Source organism: Bos grunniens, chromosome 12 (genome assembly GCF_055505025.1).
Source record: "Bos grunniens cultivar Pamir isolate PY7600 chromosome 12, Bosgru_T2T1.0, whole genome shotgun sequence".
In the NCBI taxonomy this organism is placed as follows: domain Eukaryota; kingdom Metazoa; phylum Chordata; class Mammalia; order Artiodactyla; family Bovidae; genus Bos; species Bos grunniens.
Window position 1 is genome coordinate 53,039,363 of NC_141176.1, and position 22,633 is coordinate 53,061,995.

At 38.3% G+C, this 22,633-nt stretch overlaps 1 protein-coding gene across 50 annotated transcripts in view; it reads left to right on the forward strand.

Annotated features, from left to right (window-relative positions):
* The window catches only part of SCEL (sciellin), a 125,344-nt gene that overhangs the window by 73,696 nt on the left and 29,015 nt on the right, over positions 1–22,633 (forward strand). For 15 of the 50 annotated variants that reach the window (XM_086330044.1, XM_086330060.1, XM_086330045.1 and 12 more), the window contains 8 exons: positions 2,014–2,073; positions 2,753–2,812; positions 4,421–4,480; positions 9,681–9,731; positions 10,633–10,695; positions 15,156–15,215; positions 15,351–15,410; positions 15,553–15,609. In XM_086330044.1, the coding sequence (XP_086186170.1) occupies positions 2,014–2,073; positions 2,753–2,812; positions 4,421–4,480; positions 9,681–9,731; positions 10,633–10,695; positions 15,156–15,215; positions 15,351–15,410; positions 15,553–15,609 (471 nt within the window). The remainder of the gene's footprint in view (positions 1–2,013; positions 2,074–2,752; positions 2,813–4,420; positions 4,481–9,680; positions 9,732–10,632; positions 10,696–15,155; positions 15,216–15,350; positions 15,411–15,552; positions 15,610–22,633) is intronic. The other 35 variants (XM_086330046.1, XM_086330066.1, XM_086330048.1 and 32 more) reach the window with 10 other exon arrangements.

The following is a 22,633-nucleotide window of genomic DNA, read 5'->3' on the forward strand; positions in this document are numbered from 1 at the left end:
CTGTAGGGCATGTGGGCTTTAGTACTTGTGGCTTGTGGGCTCTAGAGCGCCAAACTCTAGTAATTGTGCCCTTAGTTGCCTGCAGCATGTAGGATCTTCCTAGACCAAGGATGGAAATAGTGTTCCCTGCATTGGCAGGCAGATTCTTAACCACTGGACCACCGGGAAGTCCTGGAATGGATGTTTCTTTAGGGTTAAGCCTGTCTGTATTAGTCACAGCTATCCCAGCACTTGGGGCCATGGTAGGCTTTCTGTAACTGTTTGTGGATTGAAAGACTGCATAAGTATTGAAGAGATATACACTATGAGGCACTGCTTCCCACTGTGGAGCTCAAAATATTATTTTCCATTACTACTTTAACTAGCACATTCTTCTTTATTGAGTTTATGAACCTTAAAATTTAGACAACCCTCTGGGTGCTTTATTCAAAATAAAGAGATCAAGGTCTCCAACAGAACCAACACATATTACAAGAGAGGAGTTGCAATGCTTAATGCTGTGGGATTTCTTCTTGAGTACTCAAATGAGTACTACTGTTTCTAGTACTCAAAGTACTAGAAACAGAATTCTGGGAATATTTTTTTCTCAGTCACTGGCATTCGAATTCCACGTATTTTGTTTAGGCAACAAAGGGTTAAAAAAAATCAACATAGGATATTCTGGGGTAGAATAGTTGTTTTTTTCGGGGTTAACAATTTCATTATTTGCATGAAAAAGGTTCAAACTTTTTATTGCCGCTTTTAGCATGGATGTGCACATTCTCATACATCTGGAAATAAGTAAGAACTTGAGTCAGTATCTAGCTAGCTGCTTCCAGATATCTGTATCTTTTGATGTTGCATTGACACCACCTTGGAGACTTTATGATCTGATCTTAGCAGGGCCACGGGGCATGGGGATACAGGGTGTAAATGTCCCTTCTGTGGATGTTCTTTACCCATATGTTATCCTCCGTAGATCAGAGGCACGTTGGCTAGCACTGGGAATGTGGAAAACACATGTAGAAGCAATAGGAAAAAGAAAAATTCCATTAAGATCAGAAGCACAGATCCTAAAGGGTAACTGTAAAATATTGAGTCATTCTCAGTGACTACATGGTGTTTTACATTACAATTTTACATTATAACTTACATTTCAAAAGTTGATAGATTTTAATCTTATTGTTTATTGCCAACACAACCAGTCAAAATTTGTAGTTTTAATACACAGTAGGTACCAGCAGGAGATAACAGATTGTATATTATGGACTTTAACAAATTGCTTCTTGTTATTGTTGTTCAGTCGCTGAGTCATGCATGTCTGACTCTTTGCGACCCCATGGACTGCAGTACACCAGGCTTCCCTGTCCTTCAGCATATCCCGGAGCTTGCTCAAACTTATGTCCATTGAGCTGGTGATACCATCCAACCATCTCATCTTCTGTCACCTCCTTCTTCTTCTGCCTTCAATCTTTCCCAGCATCAGGGTCTTTTCCAATGAGTTGTCTCTTCATATCAGGTGGCCAAAGTATTGGAGCTTCGGCTTCAGCAGCAGTCCTTCAAATGAATATTCAGGGTATACTTATCTAAATCCAGTGTTTAAATAGAAAATCTGCTAATGGCTGACAATTTTACAAAATAAGTGTTCTCCAAAGTTCAAAATTCGCACAGCATGTTGGAAGCTGATGGGTAGAGTTGTGCCTTGTGGAATGTTTCAGGACTGTGTACACAGACTATTACAGAGTATGTTTAGTGCACCTGGAAAAGGTAAGGGCATAGCATTCAGTGAATCAAAGTAGAGGCCTATCTCAGTATTTGCTAGTGCCTGATGGCTCCAAGATTAAAGTATTGTCTCTCTGAGTCTCAATGAGTTTCAGAGATGTATAAATCCCTACATACTTCTGTGTGCTTTTAACAATCTTCAGCTCTTTGGCATGATCTCAGTGTTTATACTATTTCTGAGTTTTAATGAATAGTTTTATTAACTTGGTTGTAATCTGTTATCAACTTTACCACTTTTTCTATGTTTTAAAGGGGCCAGAGTCTTGACAATCTCATCCAAGTGACCCCTGAAGTTAACAGAAGTAACCCAAGGTGAGGATTACACCTTATCTTTCTTCCTTCCCATCAATTTGTGCATCAAGTTCTGAATCAGTCTGTGGCTCTCATTAGAGAAGCTGTGTTGAAAAGTGGTTTGGAGTCAAAACATCTGAATTCCACTACTTATCAGCTGGATATCTTTGAGCAAGTCCCTTGAATACCAAGCTGAGACTTCTTTAGTTATAAAATTAAGATCATAATGTCTGTTCCACTTTGTTGTTTGATTATTATAAAGATCCTGTGAAATAATGGATATAGAATCCCTTTAAAGAAAAAAGTGTTTAAATCCAAAAGTGTTTAAATTTCCATTTAAATCCCTTTAAATGGAAATTATTAACAAAACACAGTTTAATTATAGCTATTGCATCAGGTAGAATACTAAATGGGGCTGACAAGGTGGGATTTTTGGGGGCAAATAATTCCAGAGATGATCTTTTAAACTCAATCTTGCCCTAATTTTATGGTTTTATTTTGAGGGTATATAGGAAACTGATACCAATGAAAGTCAAAAAAGTTTTACTGTTTTAAGTGAAACATATAGACTGGTATTGATTTATCTCAAAACTTAATTGTAAAATTCATCTTGAGCACATATATCCTATAAAGTAATTAGTTTGACTTAATTAGTTGACATAATTTCATTTTTACTTATTACGTTTCTTTTTGTTTAAAGTTCCAAAGACCTGGATAACCTCATCAAAGTGAACCCAAGAACTGGGGAAAGTGTGCAAGGGTAAGCTTTAGTACATTCCTCTTTTTTGTTTCATGTTAACCAATGCTTAAAAACATACTTAAATCATCATTTCAGCAGACTGACACTGCTATAGTATCAATGGTAGTTCAAGAAAAAGCGTGTAAGCTGCACTACCTCATATGTAAGCTGTTAAAGACTTTGGTCAGCCAATTTCTAATACAATGTAGGTATTTTGATTCAGTAGGTGCAGTGTTTTCCCGGGATGGACAAGACACGTTTTTTCACAATTATATATCATTTATCTGAAATGTCCAGAATGGCAAATCCATTGGCAACCAAGAAAATAAAGTGTTTGGTTGTCAAGGGCTGAGGGAAATGATGGTTTTCTGGGTAGTCTTTTATGTGCAATCATTTTACTTAGCTATTTTTTTAAAGCTTTTTGTTTTGTTTTGGGGTGTAGCTGGTTAACAATGCTGTGATAGTTTCAGGTGGACAGCAAAGGGACTCACCCATTCATATACATGTATCCATTCTCCCTCTAACTCCCATCCCAGCTATCACATAACATAGAGCAGAGTTTCCTGTTCCAAACAGTAGTGGTCAGGACACTTTTATTGGTTAGTTTGTTTAATTTTCTTAAGCAGAGGGATGGCACAAGAGAGAGGAAAGAGCATCAGACCAGAGCCCAGAGATGTGGGTCTGGGCATGACTCTGCCCTCACTAACAGTGAGAAATGGCCCTGATCACGCTCCTGTTTAGACTTCGGTTTTCTCATCCTCACAGTAAGGAAATCGGGCCAGGTGCTCCCTCGTCACTTCCAATGTTAATTCAGTTAATAATTTCCAGTAAGATGGTTGGTGTTATGACAAGTGTGCACACTCTGGAGTTAATTACATAGCTTTCCATTCCAGCCTTGCCACTGCAGGCCATGTGGGGAAAGCTTCATCTTTGTGGGTCTCAGTTTTTGTGAAATGGAGATGATGATACTTCCTATTGTTGACCTGAAAAAAATAGATTGTCAGATATTTCTCCAGCTAAGACGGATTTGCTCAGATCATCAGAGAATTGTAGTCTGGGGTCTGCAACCATGGGGAGCCACATGCAAGTCCCTGCAGGGGAAGGAAGAACACTTTTTATAGAGGGGAGGGGGGAAGGAGATTGGGAGGACCAAAGTAAACAGAGAGTTCACAGCTTTTCAATTGGCTGAGTCCTTGCCAGAAAAGAAGAACAGTCTTTCCTCTTCCTGCTGGATTCTGCTATTGGCACAGGGCAGGAGAGAGCCCCCATTCTGGTCTCCCAACTCTATTTCATTGAGGTTTCTGTTTATTAATATTTTTATACTATTTCATAGGGTTGATATGAGTATTGAATCATAGAAATCACTTAGCACAGTGCCTGGCACATCATGAATTTTCTGAAACCACTAATTATTGTTCATTATTTCTATGTGGTTATAGTTAGGTCCAAATATATATTTTCAGAGTCAACAATGAAAACCCTCCAATCTCTTGAGATGATCTCTATTTTAATAAATATTTTCTAGTAAAATATTTTTGTAACAAAAAATGCTCTTCCATTTTAGTAAATATTTTCAACCACTTGATGTAACCTGTCATATGATCTCATCCCTTTTTCCATGTCTTAAAGGGACCAAAGTCTTGACAACGTCATCAGAGTGACTCCAGAAACAAACAAAACTCACCAAGGGTGAGGTTTACGAAGCTCTTCTATTTCTCCGTTTCATTCTGTTCAACTTAGAAAATATGATAAAACTGATTGTTCCATCAAAGAAACTGCCAATAAGGGGACCCAAAACAACAGCTCTGTGTCAGAAAATTAGTGTTCAATTCCCTTATTCAGGGCTCCCTGACTGTGAATATTTGTGGAGGAATTCCTTAAACTATGAGAATAATCTCTTATCCATGTGGGATTTGTTTTCCATGCTTGGGATTTCCTCAAAATAAATCGAGATTCCTCCTGGGATGAAGTATCTTCTCCAATTTCCTAGAAATAAGCAGCCTAAGAGAAGGTCTTCATGTGAAGAAAATCTCTTTCATTCATCCTCCATCTGTCATCATTTTTTCCCTCTCCTCTTCCATTTACACTCCAATAATTCCTAAAGTTGGGAGGTCATTTAAAAAAATTATAGTTAGTTCACTGAAATAATAAAGAATACAAAAATAATATTCTTTAAGGTACACTCTGTTGAGTAAATAAAGAGATATAGCCAAACCATGAACCTATAAACACATATTGTTATGCTAGTTTGAATGTGAGTTAAATATAAAAGGTACCAAAGCATACCTTCTCTCTCACAGAGTTTTCTATCTTACTTTGCTTCTAGGAATTCTATTTTTACAGTAGATAGCTATCATATAAAGTCTATTAGACTAGATCAGGAGTCAGACTTTTGCTTAAAGGGCTAGGGAATAAAATTTCAGGTATAGGGGCCCAAAACAGTCTTTATTTAAACTATCGATCATTAATAACACATTGTAAAGGAATGGGAATGGCTGTGTTCCAATAAGACTTTACTTGTAAAACCAGACTTCAGGCTGGGTTTAGCTTGAGGACCACAGACTGCTGATTCCTAGGCAGTATTTCATGTGGGTAGGTGAAGAGGATCAACCCTGCATGAACTTGGAACAGCTTCCAAAACACAGCCTCCATTGCATATATTGCTTCATTCACTTTATGGTTAGACTGAAGAATTTATCATTCTTTCATTTGAATATTGAGTTCTAAATTGTCCTTGTATTTTGTTCACTAAATAAAAGTATAATGTATTGTCACTGTCTAAAGGTCAGATACCAAATCCAGAGACCACGTAATACTTTATGTTACAGATTAAGATTCTATGAAAGACAGTTATCCCTTGTCTCTCGTCCAAGATGACTTAGTTTGTAAAGTGAAGAAAGCCTTAATCATATGACCTTCCCCATGCAATTTGTGTGAGCCTTGTTTCGGCACCCACCCTCTGCCATGTCTTGCATTACATCATGTGTTCATCTCTTCCAGTTGGTAGTAAAATATTTTAGTTTAGAGAATATCTGTTAGCTGTATAGTCTTGAACAAATTATTTCACCTCCTAGAATTCTCAGCTTCTTTATCTGTAAAGTGGGGATTGTAAGAATTACCTTCTTTGTGAATTATCAGAAAAATTAGCTTATGAAGCATTTATTCCCCAAGTACTTATTAGACATTACCTATTGGTATTATTATTACTGTTACAGTTTTTCTTCATTGCTGAGTCCCCATTGCACCACTCAATGCTTAGTTCAAACAAGATACCTAAGAAGTAATCTATTCGGTTGAATCTTATGAAATTGCTGACATTCAACAATTTTTGACCCACAAGATGACAATTTCAAATAATTCAATATAACAGAATGCAATAATTTACATGGAAGGATATGAACACGATAAAATTCATTTATAGATTAATCCTAAAAATTAGTTAGGTGATAGAAGCCTTTCTAGTCTCTTTTCTTTTCAGGATATACAATAAACTGTCCAATAATAATGTATATCAAGTTATATATCTTGTTTAGGCCTTTTGGTGTTAGAGTTGATATGAAAGCCCAGTGCAATAACAGAAATGTCTTTTTAGAGATTGTTGTTGTTTAGTCACTAGGTCGTGTCTGACTCTTTTGCAACCCCATGAACTGTATGTAGCCTGCCAGGGTCCTCTGTCCATGGGATTCTCCCGGAAAGAATCTATAGTGAGTTGCCATTTCCTTCTCCAGGGCATCTTCTCAACCCAGGGATCAAACCTGTCTCCTGCATTGGCAGGCGGGTTCTTTACCACTGAGCCACAAGGGAAGCCCCCTTTTAGAGCTATTATTGCCTCAGTTAAGTTCAGTTCAGTTGCTCAGTCTTGTCTGACTCTTTGCAACCCCATGAACCACAGCACGCCAGGCCTCCCTCTCCATCACCAGCTCCCGGAGTCCGCCCAAACCCATGCCCATTGAGTCGGTGATGCCATCCAACCATCTTATCCTCTGTCATCCCCTTCTCCTCCTGCCCTCAATCATTCCCAGCATCAGGGTCTTTTCCAATGAGTCAACTCTTCACATGAGGTGGCCAAAGTATTGGAGTTTCAGCTTCAGCATCAGTCCCTTCAATGAATACCTAGGATTGATCCCCTTTAGGATGGACTGGTTGGATCTCCTTGCAGTCCAAGGGACTCTCAAGAGTCTTCTCCAACACCACAGTTCAAAAGCATCAGTTCTTCGGGGCTCAGCTTTCTTCACAGTCCAACTCTCACATCCATACATGACCACAGGAAAAAACATAGCCTTGACTAGATGGACCTTTGTTGGCACAGTAATGTCTCTGCTTTTTAATATGCTGTCTAGATTGATCATAACTTTCCTTCCAAGGAGTAAGCATCTTTTAATTTCATGGCTGCAGTCACCATCTGCAGTGATTTTGGAACCCAGAAAAATGAAGTCAGCCACTGTTTCCACTGTTTCCCCATCTATTTCCCATGAAGTGATGGGACCGGATGCCATGATCTTCGTTTTCTGAATGTTGAGCTTTAAGCCATCTTTTTCACTGTCCTCTTTCACTTTCATCAAGAGGCTCTTTAGTTCCTCTTCACTTTCTGCCATAAAGGTGGTGTTATCTGCATATCTGAGGTTATTGATATTTCTCCCAGCAATCTTGATTCCAGTTTGTGCTTCTTCCAGTCCAGCTTTTCTCATGATATACTCTGCATATAAGTTAAATAAGCAGGGTGACAATATACAGCCTTGACGTACTCCTTTTCCTATTTGGAACCAGCCTGTTGTTTCATGTCCAGTTCTAACTGTTGCTTCCTGACCTGCATACAGGTTTCTCAAGAGGCAGGTCAGGTGGTCTGGTATTCCCATGTCTTTCAGAATTTTCCACAGTTTATTGTGATCCACACAGTCAAAGGCTTTGGCATAGTCAATAAAGCAGAAATAGATGTTTTTCTGGAACTCTCTTGCTTTTTCAATGATCCAGCGGATGTTGGCAATTTGGTCTCTGGTTCCTCTGCCTTTTCTAAAACCAGCTTGAACATCTGGAAGTTCATGGTTCACGTATTGCTGAAGCATGGCTTGGAGAATTTTGAGCATTACTTTACTAGCGTGTGAGATGAGCGCAATTGTACAGTAGTTTGAGCATCCTTTGGCATTGCCTTTCTTTGGGATTGGAATGAAAACTGACCTTTTCCAGTCCTTTGGCCACTGCTGAGTTTTCCAAATTTGCTGGCATCTTGAGTGCAGCACTTTCACAGCATCATCTTTCAGGATTTGAAATAGCTCAACTGTAATTCCATCACCTCCACTAGCTTTGCTCATAGTGATGCTTCCTAAGGCCCACTTGACTTCACATTCCAGGATGTCTGGCTCTAGGTGAGTGATCACACCATTGTGATTATCCGGGTCATGAAGATCTTTTTTGTACAGTTCTTCCATGTATTCTTACCACTTGTTTTTAATATCATCTGCTTCTATTAGGTCCCTACCATTTCTGTCCTTTATTTAGCCCATCTTTATATGAAATGTTCCCTTGGTATCTCTAATTTTCTTGAAGAGATCTCTAGTCTTTCCCATTCTATTGTTTTCCTCTATTTCTTTTTATAAAAAGTAAATATAAAAAATGTATTTATTATAAAGAAAATAAATATTATTGCCTTTTTGAGTACAAAAGCAAATTTTATTGTCAGAAGTCTTCTTTGTTCTGATATAGACCATGCATGAAGCATGATTCTGAATTGTTTAATATCTTGGAGTTGCCTCTATGTTACATATTCATATTATTTATATTACTTCCATACCTTAGAATCAGGAAATACACTCTTTTTAATTTTTTTTTTAATTTTTAATTTTATTTTATTTTTAAACTTTACATAATTGTATTAGTTTTGTCAAATATCAAAATGAATCCACCACAGGTATACATGTATTCCCCATCCTGAACCCTCCTCCCTCCTCCCTCCCCATACCATCCCTCTGGGTCGTCCCAGTGCACCAGCCCCAAGCATCCAGTATCGTGCATCGAACCTGGACTGGCAACTCGTTTCATACATGATATTTTACATGTTTCAATGCCATTCTCCCAAATCTTCCCACCCTCTCCCTCTCCCACAGAGTCCATAAGACTGTTCTATACATCAGTGTCTCTTTTGCTGTCTCGTACACAGGGTTATTGTTACCATCTTTCTAAATTCCATATATATGCGTTAGTATACTGTATTGGTGTTTTTCTTTCTGGCTTACTTCACTCTGTATAATAGGCTCCAGTTTCATCCACCTCATTAGAACTGATTCAAATGTATTCTTTTTAATGGCTGAGTAATACTCCATTGTGTATATGTACCATAGTTTTTTTATCTATTCATCTGCTGATGGACATCTAGGTTGCTTCCATGTCCTGGCTATTATAAACTGTGCTGCAATGAACATTGGGGTACACGTGTCTCTTTCCCTTCTGGTTTCCTCAGTGTGTATGCCCTACACTCTTTTTTAAAAAGTTCCAGGGTTTTGTTTTGTTTTATTCTGAGGAGAGGGAAGCAAGGAATACATGGAAATGATGTACACTTCAGATTTTTCTCTTGTTCATTACAACCTTGAAACAAATTCTAAATGCTGATTCTAGTACCAAATACAATACAGGAAATAAGAAATTTAAGAGCAACTTAAATTGAGTTTGTCTTGAAAGGAATAAGAATAAAACTAAATTTTCATATATATGTAGTTGTATAAGAAATGAATTTATATTAGCTATCTGGTTTCACAGAGAACTAAAAAGAATATTCAAGTAAAATGAAGTTTTGAATTAGCAACAATCACTTTATTCAATATTAAGATTTAAAAAATATACAAATTATAACTGATTTTATTTTATGTTACCAGCTATTAAAATTTACATTTTTCAGGAGCCAAGACCTGGACAGTCTTATTAAAGTGACTCCCTCAGCAAAGAAAAGGTAAGTTTATCAGTATTGTTGAAGACTCATGAGCAAGTCTTCAATTTATGCCCCAGAATAAAGTTAATTATTTGGCTAAGGATGTTTGAAAGGGATATGAAAAAAAAAAAGAGAAAAATTGATTTGCTGACATGTAATAATGCTGGATAGGTTTTTATATTGCTTCAATTTGTTATATTATAATATTGTCAAATTGTAATATTGAAGCTAATTCTGTATAATGACGTGAGAAATTCATTTAATGCAATTATAGTTTAACTAGATTATTACTGCAAATTTAGTTAATAAATTATAAGTTCATAAAACTGAATAAACCAAAGAATATTGGCTTTGTTCTCTTTCATAAACCTGAGGATTAATTTTTAAGTGACTCTTCAGAAATTTGGTGACATAACATCCCAATACTTGATTAGAAATATTTCTGCAAGAGTTTGAATATGCTCTGGTCTTCTTAAGAAGTTAAGGCTCATTGTCCACTGGAGCAAAAGTTAAGAAAAGCATGACAGAATAGCCAAGCTGCCTCTCAAAATTATTGTGATAATAATGTTGGTGAAAAGCCTTGTGCAGTTGTAAGGAATTATTGTGAACAGAGAGAGGAAGGATGTGGACAGGAGGCAACATGTGGTTACCTAATTCGCTGTCAGTTATTTCTTATACTTGGCCTAAAGAAGGCCTTAACTTTCATGCAACTCAATTTATTTGCAAAAAGAGAATGCTGATATTTAACTCAGTTGCTTTGAGGATTTAAAAGAGATAACTATTTTAGACAAAGTAAAAACTCAGTACATTTATCACTTTTTGTCTAGGATCCCATCAAATGATTTACAAGTGTCAAAAGAAAAAACAGCAGTCATAAAATTTGCTAATTTCCAACTGGATTTGACCATTTATTTTGTTTTAGCAGTGAACAAGGTCTTGATGAACTTATTAACGTAAGCCCCAAAGCTGTCAAAAACACGGCTAGGTAAGACAAAGATGTTATTTATTTACTTTGGTTTGTTTCTCCTTAACTAAGCATAATATGAATATAAATGACTTGTAATCATTCCATGGGCAAACTGAATGTAAATCTTGAAAAGTCATCATGAATTTTATATATCTCTGATAAATAAGATGTGTATTTGCTAATAGAAAGAAAGACAACTCAGATAAAGCAATTGAAGGGAGTGACTGGGCTAGAAACATAATTTAGTCTATGCCCTGTTTATGATTTGTAGTATTGATGGCAATACCTTTGTTTCAGGGTTTGATTAAAATTTGTTAATGGTTGTTAATTTTTGAAAAAGAGCTGGACATCTCATTAGATTCATTATAAGCAAATTTATTCATCTCATTTTTGGAAAGTGATAGTTGGTGGAAATTTTATGAGGTTCATTATTTTTTAGATGATTTGCTGATCCTAGCAAAGTAATGGACCTAAAATGATAATTCTTTAAGTAGTATCTGTGATGATGAAAAATGAAATTCAATTTTTGCCTCTGGTTTATGGAGATTTTTATATCATTATATACTACTATTATAGACATATGTATATATTTAGATTATATATTTATATTTAATATTGTATATATTTAGATTTTTATATCATTATACACCACTATTATAGATATATATAATGTATATATTTAAAAATGTTTTTATGATTTCACTTTTTTGAGTTTATCTGGTACATAGAAAAATCACAAATTTTGGAGATGGAAAGAAGGAACCTCAGAGAACTCATAGCCCAGTCAGTTTGAACAATTTCGCAAACCACTATTCCAGTTAAAGCAGGGGCTGGTGGCTCAGATGGTAAAGAATCTGCCTGCAGTGTGGGAGACCTGGGTTCAATCCCTGGGTTGGAAAGATTCCCCCCTGGAGAAGGGAATGGCTACCCACTCCAGTATTCTTGCCTGGAGAATTCCCATGGACAGAGGAACCTGGCGGGCTACAGTCCATGGGGTCTGCAGAGTCGGACACAACTGAGCAACTTTCACTTTTCACGTTCCACTCAAACCTATTCAATTTACAGAAGAGGAAATTAAGACTCAGAAAGGTTAAGTGATTTGGCCAGGGTCACGGAGAAACTAGTGGAAGATGAACAGTGGTTCTGTGATCTGTTAGGCAGTGAATAATTACTGAACACCTACTGGGTTTGAAGCTTACAACTAGGTATCATTAGGTGCACATTAGGTATAATTATAGGCCGTGGGTGCCAAAAAAGAGAATTCAGTAGACATACTCAATCTTCTTAACAGCAGGCAATTATCATAGATTAAAGCTAATTATGTACTGGGGGCACAGAGATGGGACTCCAAGACAATAATAGGTTGTCAATTTAATATATTACATGTACTGCTTGCTGAATATAGAATGTATTGTCAGTGAGTTGCATTTAAAAAAGAAAAGGAGAAATGAAATAGCTAATTCAGTAAATATGACAACCAGTAAAACTCATATTCATAGATTCCTAGGAGTAGAAGATGTTAAAGATGGGCAGAGGATTAGACTCAATCCCGTCTTCTCATTTTACAGATGAGAAGACAGAGGCCAGGGGCAAATATCTCATAGCCTTCTGTGAGTTCTTCCAACCCTCAGCCCAACTCCTGGTCTTTAAGTCACAGTTCACAGACTTTGATCTTAAAATAAATGAAAGTTGATCTAGCACCTCAGGAAAGAGTGGAAATTATAAAGCTAGGCCTTTTGCTGTTGCCTTGAGACAGCTAGAGGATGTTCTCCACTGCTTTCACAGGGTCGTGTGAAATGTTACTTCTGTCTTTGAAATGACTATGGCACAAATTTATGCCAATGACCGCAAAACACCTTATAACTTTTGAACTACATGAAGTGGGTGCATGCTAAATCACTTTAGTCATGTCCAACTCTGCTATGCTATGGACCATAGCCCACCAGGCTCCTCTGTTCATGGCATTCTCCAGGCAAGAATACTAGTGTGTTGCCATGCCCTCCTCCAGGGGATCTTCCCCACCCAGGGATTGAACCCACATCTCTCATATCTCCTGCATTGGCAGGTGGGTTCTTCACCACTAGCACCACTTGGGAGACCCACATGAAAGTAATGATAGCTAAATGTGCCAGTGTATCGCCCTATATCCTTAAAGCAAAATAAACGAAAGCAGTAACTTGAATAGGAAAAACATAACACTTTTTCCTGGATAAAATTCAGATCTCAGATTCCTGTGTTTTTTAAGAATCCAGGGCCTGAAAAAAGTGTCTATTTCATTGAAATTCACTGAAATAAGTTGCATGATACTATCAATCAAGGCAATTCAGGACTTGGTTTATTAACACAGGTGTTGTCATTTTAGGAGAAGTGGTAAATCATAGCACGTGTTTATGTTTTCTAAGCTAGTGATTCTCAAATTATAGACCAAAATCCATTAAATGGTCTTGTAATTAATTTAGTGACTGGCAGTCAGCATTCCCCCCCGCCCCAATTAACTAAAGTGAAACAGAGTAGAAAATGAGAGTTCTTCTTACGTTGGGAAGTCTTACTTTGTGAAGTTTATATTTTATTATGTATGTATGTCTGTCTTACTGACTGACTGAAAAGGTGATGTGTTGTGCTATGATGTAAAATGTATTTTTTAATGACTTCTATGATATAGTACTCCTAGAACTATGAGTAGAACTATAGAACTCTGATACAGTTCTATGATATAGCACAGTTCTAAGTTTTGCAATGAACCAAGTTTTCTGTCCTGAGCAGAACAGTAAAAAAAGGAAGTTCTCATGCTCATGTTTGCTTTTTTATACAATTTACTCTTAATTATGCTGGTAGGTGAAAATTATATGTTGTTACACAAAAATATTGAGCTTGATCTTATGTATTAAAAGGTTGAGGCCTTTGAACATATTATTTCCTCTACAAAATTTTATTCTTTGTACTTTTTTTTTCTTTTAGTGTATGAATAATCAACATTTTAAAGATTGTCTTTCAGGCACAATTTAATTTTACACAGATTTTATAACCAGTTTATACAAGAAAATTATATTTTGGATAATTCTCACATGTTTGGCATTTCTTTGATACTGTTTGTAGACACCAGTTGATTATCTTTAATTGAGAATATTATTACTGAAGATAATTCAAAACAGTGAAAATTCATTTAAGGGCTTTTTGTCTGCCATGGAGATCTAAGGACAAGGATAAGAGCTGAAACTCAGTGAAGCCATGAACTGGGAAGCAAATTCTGTGGAAAGGCTTAGGGGCTGGGGAGGGAAATGCACACCTTTTCCTCAGATTAAAAAAAAAATTTATTGGAATATAGTTGGTTTACAATGCTGTGTTAGTTTCAGGTTATATGTATACCACTCTTTTTTAGATTCTTTTCCCATGTAGGTTTTCTCAGACATTTTGATGATTAACCTCCAAGTGGTTCTCCTTTAGTTCTTAATCTCCCATCAGACTTTTGAAGAGTAAACTATGTTTTTATTTAAGGGAAGAGGACTTTGGAGGGGGAAAGAGATACAGGCAGGTAACTGTCTAAAATATACTGGAAGCAGGTGTTATCAATCCCAAGATTTCTTGCTACTGTGGGCTATTCTATTTCTTTGGATAAATATTATAAAATGGTTTAGAGGAACACTTTGAAAAATCACTAATTTCCAGCCCTTAAAAACAAAGTATTATATGGATGCAATGAGTGATCGCAAACCATGGTCTCTAACTGAGGAAAGAAAGTCATAGCATTTCAACTGGGAAGTCGACAGTTATCAGAGCATGTCCCTAATCTGACCATGATTTCAGCTTTTTAAGTCATCATAGAGGAAAGAGAAGTCACAATTTTTATGGATTACTGGAACTCTCTTTGCCAAGCCTTACGTTAAGTATAATCCCAGTTTTGGTGCTTATTAATTTTTTACAAAATGATATCATTAGTTGATGAATATGGTTTTTAAAATATCAAGGACCTTGTAATCATTTGTATCTTCGTATTGTTAAAGCATTCCGGAGTAAAAGTGGTGAATCACAAGATGTCTGCTGTGGACTCTGAGTCAGCGTGCCCTGGTAGATGGGCTCTGACAACAAACTGTGTGAAGTTAGAGTAGTTTTTCTCTTGATCCTACATAATGTATCCTCCCTGGATTGGTTGAAATGTATCTCAAGGCCGTTCTATGCCAAACCGGTAGGTCTCATAGATGAGTTTCCCTGTTGGCTCAGTGGTAAAGAATCCTCCTGTCAATGCTCAATCCTGGGGTTGGGAAGATCATCTGGAGAAGGGGATGGCAACCTGCTCCAGTATTCCTGCCTGGGAAATCCCATCGACAGAGAAGTCTAGCGGGCTACAGTCCATGGGGTAGCAAAAGAGTCTGACAACAACAACAACCAATGATAAAATAGCTAATCCCTTCTTCCAGTTCCAACCAACTTAAACCTGGATTATCTCTAACAAAACTGCTTTAATTTTTTTGCACTTAAAGAAATCAAGATCTTGATAAGCTCATCAAAGTGAATCCTGAAATTCTCCTCAAAAATCAAAGGTAATAGAACTGTATTAATTTTTGTACTTTGGGTAGGAAGAATGTTCTGTTTTACTGTTAGTTCAAGCAGATTTATAACTTTAGTGATCTTACCAAAATAATTTATAATTAACCTCTTTATTTTTCTATTTACAGAAACCAGGATCTCGATAAACTCATCAAAGTGAATCCTGCAGTAATCAGAAGCAATCAAAGGTAATCAAATAAAAGCAGTCATTTCATAGCTCTCCTGTCTGTTGCTCCTGACAGAGCAGATTTATAATACTGGTTTACAGACCTAGCACAAACAAAAAAACCCCATTACCGATTGGAGTTTGTGTTTTTCTCTTTTTAACAGCCAAGCTTTAGACAATCTCATTCAAGTGAAACCTTCAGCACTCAGAAATACTAAGCGGTAAGTGACTTTGCCTAACTATCTTGCTGCTGCTGCTAAGTCACTTCAGTCGTGTCCGACTCTGTTTGACCCCATAGACATCAGCCCACGAGGCTCCCCCATCCCTGGGATTCTTCAGGCAAGAACACTGGAGTGGGTTGCTATTTCCTTCTCCAATGCAGGAAAGTGAAGAGTGAGAGTGAAGTCGCTCAGTCGTGTCCGACTCTTAGCGACCCCATGGACTGCAGCCCACCAGGCTCCTTCATCCATGGGATTTTCCAGGCAAGAGTACTGGAGTGGGTTGCCATTGCCTGTACCCAAAGTTCTTTCTTTCTTCTCTTTTTAAAAAAGAAGCCTTTTGTTTTTCTTATGTTGAAATGAGCACACATTTATAACCCATGTGTTTCCTGTCAGCAAAGAACATGTTGTACTCTTCCGGAATCAATTGCATTCTCTCACATGCAGTTGTATATTTCTTATTTGCACGAAGACAAATTAGTGTTTGTTGTCTAGAGGAAATAGAGTATCAGGACTGAAATGAAAAATGTATGAAATTAATTAAGAGTAAAACACATTTTGGAGAAGCTGGACCAAACCAGTGATTTACATAGATGCTTACAGAGGATTGGAGCATTGGAAAGGATATTGAGTCTTCAGAATTACAGCTCCAAGTAAAGCCAGCAGATTTTAACCTTGAACTTCCATTTTGAGTTTTGTAAATATCTTTCAGTTCACTATCTTTATGTCATACATGTTTAGTTGCTAAATTGTGTCCGACTCTTTGCAACCCCATGAACCATAGCCCACAACAGACTCCTCTGTCCATGGGATTTCCCAGGTGAGAATACTGGAATGGGTTGCTATTTCTTTCTCCAGGGAGTCTTTATGTCCTATCTTTATGTTATATCTTTCACCAAAAGAGCTTATTCATCAATAATGCACCAGAGTGCATTGTATCAGAAGTCTACATTGTTCTGCTGACCTGAAATTTTGTTGTAATAAATATATAGCTAGGAATTATGGTCTCGCTATTCTGGGATGAAGAAAGCAAATAACATACAGAAAAGTGCTCTGAAGCCACGGTAGCAAGAGGACAGTGTGACATGCTTATCAGCCTGGTTCTTATGTCTTTTAGTTTGTTTTCTACATTAGTGTTTTCATTTGCCCTTTCTATTTGTGTGGGTTTTTTTTTTTTCCTTTTCTTTAAAAAAATTTTACAACATTGTGTTGGTTCCTACCATACAACAATGCAAACCAACCATAATTACATGTATATTGCCTCCCCACACCCACCCCAGTCCTCCTCTCCACCTCTACGTCCAGCCTCCCTTCCCTCCCCCTATTCCACCCCTCTAGGTCATCACAGAGCGCTAGACTAATCTCCTTGTGTTATACAGCAACTTCTCATAGCTATCCACTTTACACACGATAGTGTATACATATTGATGCTGTGCTGTGCTGTGCTTCATCACTTAGTCATGTCCGACTCTTCACGACCCTATGGACTATAGCCCGCCAGGCACCTCTGTCCTTGGTGATTCTCCAGGCAAGAATACTTGAGTGGGTTGCCATGCCCTCCTCCAGAGGCTCTTTCCAACCTAGGGATTGAACCCAGGTCTCCCCATTGCAAGTGGATTCTATACTGCCTGAGCCACCAGGGAATCCCTGGAATGCTCCAGGCCAGAATACTGGAGTGGGTAGCCTTTGCCTTCTCCAGGGGATCTTCCCAACCCAGGGGCCAAACCCAGGTCTCCCACATTGCAGACAGATTCTTTATCAGCTGAGCCACAAGGAGGCGGGCGGGGGGTGTGGGGGCTGATTTGATGATAATCAGCCAGGATATTCAAGAATCATCGTAGAATAAACAGGAAAGACTGAGCTGCCTATTTGAAAAAAGGGAGTTCACTCAATGTGTTCAGTCACCTGTATCTACAGTGTATCTTTGTGGCCCATTGATTTTAATGGGTAAAGAGAGGGGGCATTTTAACATGCCTCCCAGTAGAAATAATAGCCACAAAGCACTTTTACATCCAATTCAGTGTGACAGGAGCACTGATTATTTAATAGTATAACAGCAGTGAATCAGAGTTGCTTTTGTGTGACTTTGCTGACATTTCCAGCAGCTGTATATTTAATTCACAGTTAGGGGAGGAATAAGCTTCAGTCATCAATCAGAATGTGAGCAGGTGTCCCTGAGCTCTTCTAGGAGCCCAACAATGTGAACAAATGCAGATGTGCACAGAATTTTCATTTACTCAGGGAAAAACCATTTGACTTTTAGCAGTGAGTTTCACATTTTCATGAACCAACATTAAAGAAAGATAAATATTTCTCAATTATCTGTAGCCTATAAGCAGCTGCTCCCATATGAAGGTTGAAACACATCCAGTGATACAGGTCTTTACTGTTAGAAGGGCATCATTCATCTAAAGTAGAAAAAATACTCTGAACTATTTGTAGAATTACGCACTGTGTGCGTGCTAAGTGGCTTTAGTCGTGTCTGACTCTTTCTGACCCTATGAAGGTAGCCTGCCAGGCTCCTCTGTCCATGGGAGTTTTCAGGCAAGAATACTGGAGTCGGTTGCCATGTCCTCCTCCAGGGGATCTTCCCGACCCAGGGATCGAACCCACGTCTCTTATGTCTCCTGCGTTGGCAGGCAAGTTCTTTACCGCTAGCGCCACCTGGGAAGCTCTTGTAGTATTATACTTCCTTCTTTATAAAGGGTTTCCTATTTGCGGAGACATGTCTTGCTAGTATTTCAATAAGACAAGAATTCTTCTCTATCTCCCTATTGTGTCTTTCTCACATTTCTGCTCAAGACAGAAAGCTGGAGATGGGAGGCCACCTTGACCCTTTCTGTTGCTTCATTCCCCGGAATCAATAGGTCAGTTTGAATGCTTCTCCTAATTATCTCAGGAACTGAGACACTTCATCATCCCCACTTGCTACTAGAGCCCAGCTTACTGTGAGGTCTCCTGACTAGTCCATCTGCTGTCAGTGATACCTTCTGCCCTCAGTCCATCTGCCACACTGTCGAGTGATCTTCCTAAAACATAAATCTGATCCTGTCCTTCCTCTGATGAAATCCTTTGGTGTCTTCTCATTGCCACTGGATAACATGTACCCCTTAACCTGATTTCCAAAGCCTAGCATGATGTTGCCTCCACAGGTTTTCCACCCCCATTCCCTGCTAGGCCCCACCCACAAGCAAAGTCCAGCCACTCACTCTCTGACCTGCTCATACCTTGCTCCTCCGCCATCATTCTTGCAGGGATAACTGCTATTTATACTTCAAGTATGAGCTTAGATGTCTTTTACTCAGGCTCTGAGAAGCCCACCCTGACCCATCACTTCTGCTTCAGGTCCTTCTAGATGTTCTCAAGCTATTATTCTGTTCTGCAGAATGTTTGCCTCTTACAAGGAATTATTATTTAATAATCTGTCTTCAACTACTGGGTTTTTAAGAGCAAATATTGGGTCTGTCTTGTTCACTTCTTTATCTACAGTGCATAGCACAATGTGTGGCACACATTAGGTGCTTAATAAATATTCTCTGAGTTACATGCTAAATCTCAAAATAAATGAAGACCTGTGATCACCTAGCTAGATAAAACCTATAGTGCCTCATAACTCTAACACTCTGAGCCCTCAGGAGTAAAACCAGACTGGAGGGATCTGATATCCTATGACTGGCTTCCTTGCTTAAACCAATGACTCTATTTTGAGCCACAATCTCAATGAACCAGAGTGAATTAGAGCCACTGAAATTCTTGATCATATCTTATATTTAAAATATCTAAGTTGATCATTTTCTCTATGGACCTGTTAATTTCTTTAATACAAAATCTTTAAGATTCCCTCATTAAAGCTAATTATAAAAATATGTAATGCTGGGCCCATATCGAGAAGTCAATAGAGTTGAAGAATTATAGCAGTTATCTCACTGTGTCCTACATTTCTTTCAGAGAGATAAATATTCCTTTTGAACTAAAGCTTAAAGCCTAAGATTTAGTTCTTGGCATAAAAGAAGTACCATAGTGAATTTTTTATATGGAGGCTTTTAATTTTGCAAATGTGTTTGATACTCTGCAAAAACAATTTAAGTAAGCTGTAGAGAGAGAAACATATTGCTGCTTTTAATAAACACCTCCCACACCTTCATAAGAGAGGAAGAGCAGTTGGGAGTGATCTGTTAACTTTCACGTAGAGCATATCTTATGAAAACCTGTATTATACAAGACATAATGATAGCTTGGTCCCTGGAATCTCTCTCTTTTTTTTTTTTGGCCTAATCTGCTTTGTTAAGAAGTGTTATATTCCTTAATGGGGCTGTGGAAAATAGATTGCATGATTATAACAGATAAATACCTATATTCCAAATGTATGCCATGACTCTACATAACAGATAACTCATATTTCTTCCTAAACATTTTGAAGTCTACATAAAGAAAAACATTTTTAGTTACTATGGTTAACAAAATTTCTTTATAGCACTTCTTGCTGGATCCACAGAGAATTGGTGGTTTTTCTTAAAGTTGATTCTGACTGCTCATAAAATTACAAAATTACCAGGTCATCCTTCCATCGAACCGCCACAGAAAGGGTTTGGAATCAAGCCTTTGTTTGACCCTGCAGCATTTGGCTGGGCTTCTATAAAAATCTATTTTTCACACTTTGACTCACAGCTTTTCATCTTCTATCACGGTGTAAAAGACATGACGTGATAGATGTGGTCTTAATTAAAAAATGAACATTTATTTTCACATTCTTCAGCTTGGTAAGTTTATGGGCAATCTGAACTTCTTTTTATTGTATCTCCAAATCTAGCTGATGACACCAGTCAGGGTGAACAGCCAGAGAAAATCCTCATTTTGTACTTTTCATAACCTGGAACTTTTAATTTTGCTTTAAATATTAGTATAGAGGATTCAGAATAAAATCTTATAGCCCACTCTAGCAAACTTGATATGTGGCACCATTTAATAAAAACAGCAAAATTTCTATAACCCTAATAACATGGTTTATTTGATGATTCACAATTATATCCCTTTTGGAGTGTGCTTCTTTGAAGGCAAGTACAGGTTCCAATTTTGAATTATCTACCTGGAGTGGTTGAATTTGTGAGCTTCTGGTGTCTCCTCCTTGCTTAGGTCTAAATCCACTTCTGCCCTCCTTCACCATAGCTAGGATCCAAAAGATTGGGTCCTGGGGGTGGGGTTGGGGAATGAAAGTATAGACAGATCAAAGATGCAGTATCTGCAGCAACTGGGAGTGGAAAGTGCTAAGCAGGTAAGGGTAGCTGGCATCAGGCTCAGGAACTATACATAATAGTATCTGTCGTGAGGGCAGAAGTGAATCTGTATTTGTTCACTAGGACTGCCATAACTAGAACCATAGTCTGAGTGGGTTAAAACAGAAATTTGTTTTCTCATCATTCTGGAGTCTAGAGGTCTAAGATCAAGAAGTCAGTAGGGTTGGTTCCTTCTGAAGGCCCAGATGGAGGGATCTATTCCAGGCCTCCCTTCTTGGCTGGTAGAGGGCTGTCTTCACCATTTGTCTTCACGTTGTCTTCCGTCTGTGTGTATCTGAGCCTAAATTCCTTCTTCTAATAAAGATGCCATTCATATTGGATTAGGACCCACACTGATGACCTCGTTTGAACATAAGGATCTCTGTAAAGACCCCCTTCTCCAAATAAAGGCACATTCTGACATGCTGGTGTTAGGACTTCAGCATATAAATTTGGTGGAAGGGCAATATTCGACCCCGTAAGGAAGTGTTCCAAAATAAGAAAACAAAGCTAGGGTTGGGAGCTGAGTGAAAAAAAGGAAAGAAATATGTGCAATTCAGGGGTGAAGTAAGGCAGGTTCTGGGTGACTGATGCAAATGGAAGTGAAATGTCCATCACTGTCTCTTGTGAACATTTTCTCTGTGGTCCTGGTGCATAATTTGTACCTAGATGTGTGCGGAGCTGGCTATCTTAGAGGTTCAGGGCCTAACATCTTTCCCCTGCGGTCCTTTTCATGTCTTTTCCCAGAGCTGGGTAAGGTAGCAATAAATTTCCACCAGAGAAGGAGAAAAGAGAATTTAAATACATTTAAGGCCATAAGTATTTTTGGAGCAGCTACTGCGTGCGAGGCCGTGTTAAGTCACAGTAATGTGATTTTATTCTTAAGTCATAATGAAAAACACCAGCTTCCTTTAAAAATGCCACTCAGTTCATCCAAGGTTAGCTTTGGAGGGAGAATCACTTCCTAGGATAGAATCCTCCTTCCCCAAGATTCACATTTCTGGGTGCTCTCTCAGTGTTTGCCTCTGCCAACCATCCCAGTTTGACGTTGCTGGGAAACCGGATTATGGAAGACCATGATCCTTTAAAGTTAAGTCAAATACTTAATTTTTAATCCACTATTCACAAGTGTTTAGTGAAGAATTATTTTCAAATGTTAACGGGGAGGATAATTTAATACCCTGGCTGTTAAAATAGTATGGTGAGTCCTGAGGTCGAGAGGTGTTTCTAGTAATTAAGGAAGGACCATCAAGGACTATAAAGAAAGCTGAGTGCCAAAGAACTGATGCTTTTGAACTGTGGTGTTGGAGAAAACTCTTGAGAGTCCCTTGGACAGCAAGGAGATCCAACCTGTCAATCCTAAGGGAAATCAGTCCTGCATATTCATTGGAAGGACTGATGATGAAGCTGAAACTCCAATACTTTGGCCACCTGATGCAAAGAACCTACTCATTGGAAAAGACCCTGATGCTGGGAAAGATTGAAGGTGGGAGGAGAAGGGGACGACAGAGGATGAGATGGTTGGATGGCGTCACCGACTTGGTGGACATGAGCTTGAGTAGGCTCCGGGAGCTGGTGATGGACAGGGAAGCCTGGCATCCTGAAGTCCCTGGGGTCGCAAATAGGTGGACACGACTGAGTGACTAAACTGAACTGATCAAGGTTAAAAAGGAAAAGCCTGCTGTCTCTATTTCTAAATTCAAAAGATGAGATCTGGGAGGTCTCCTCACATAGTTCTAGGAGCTATGCTGGAG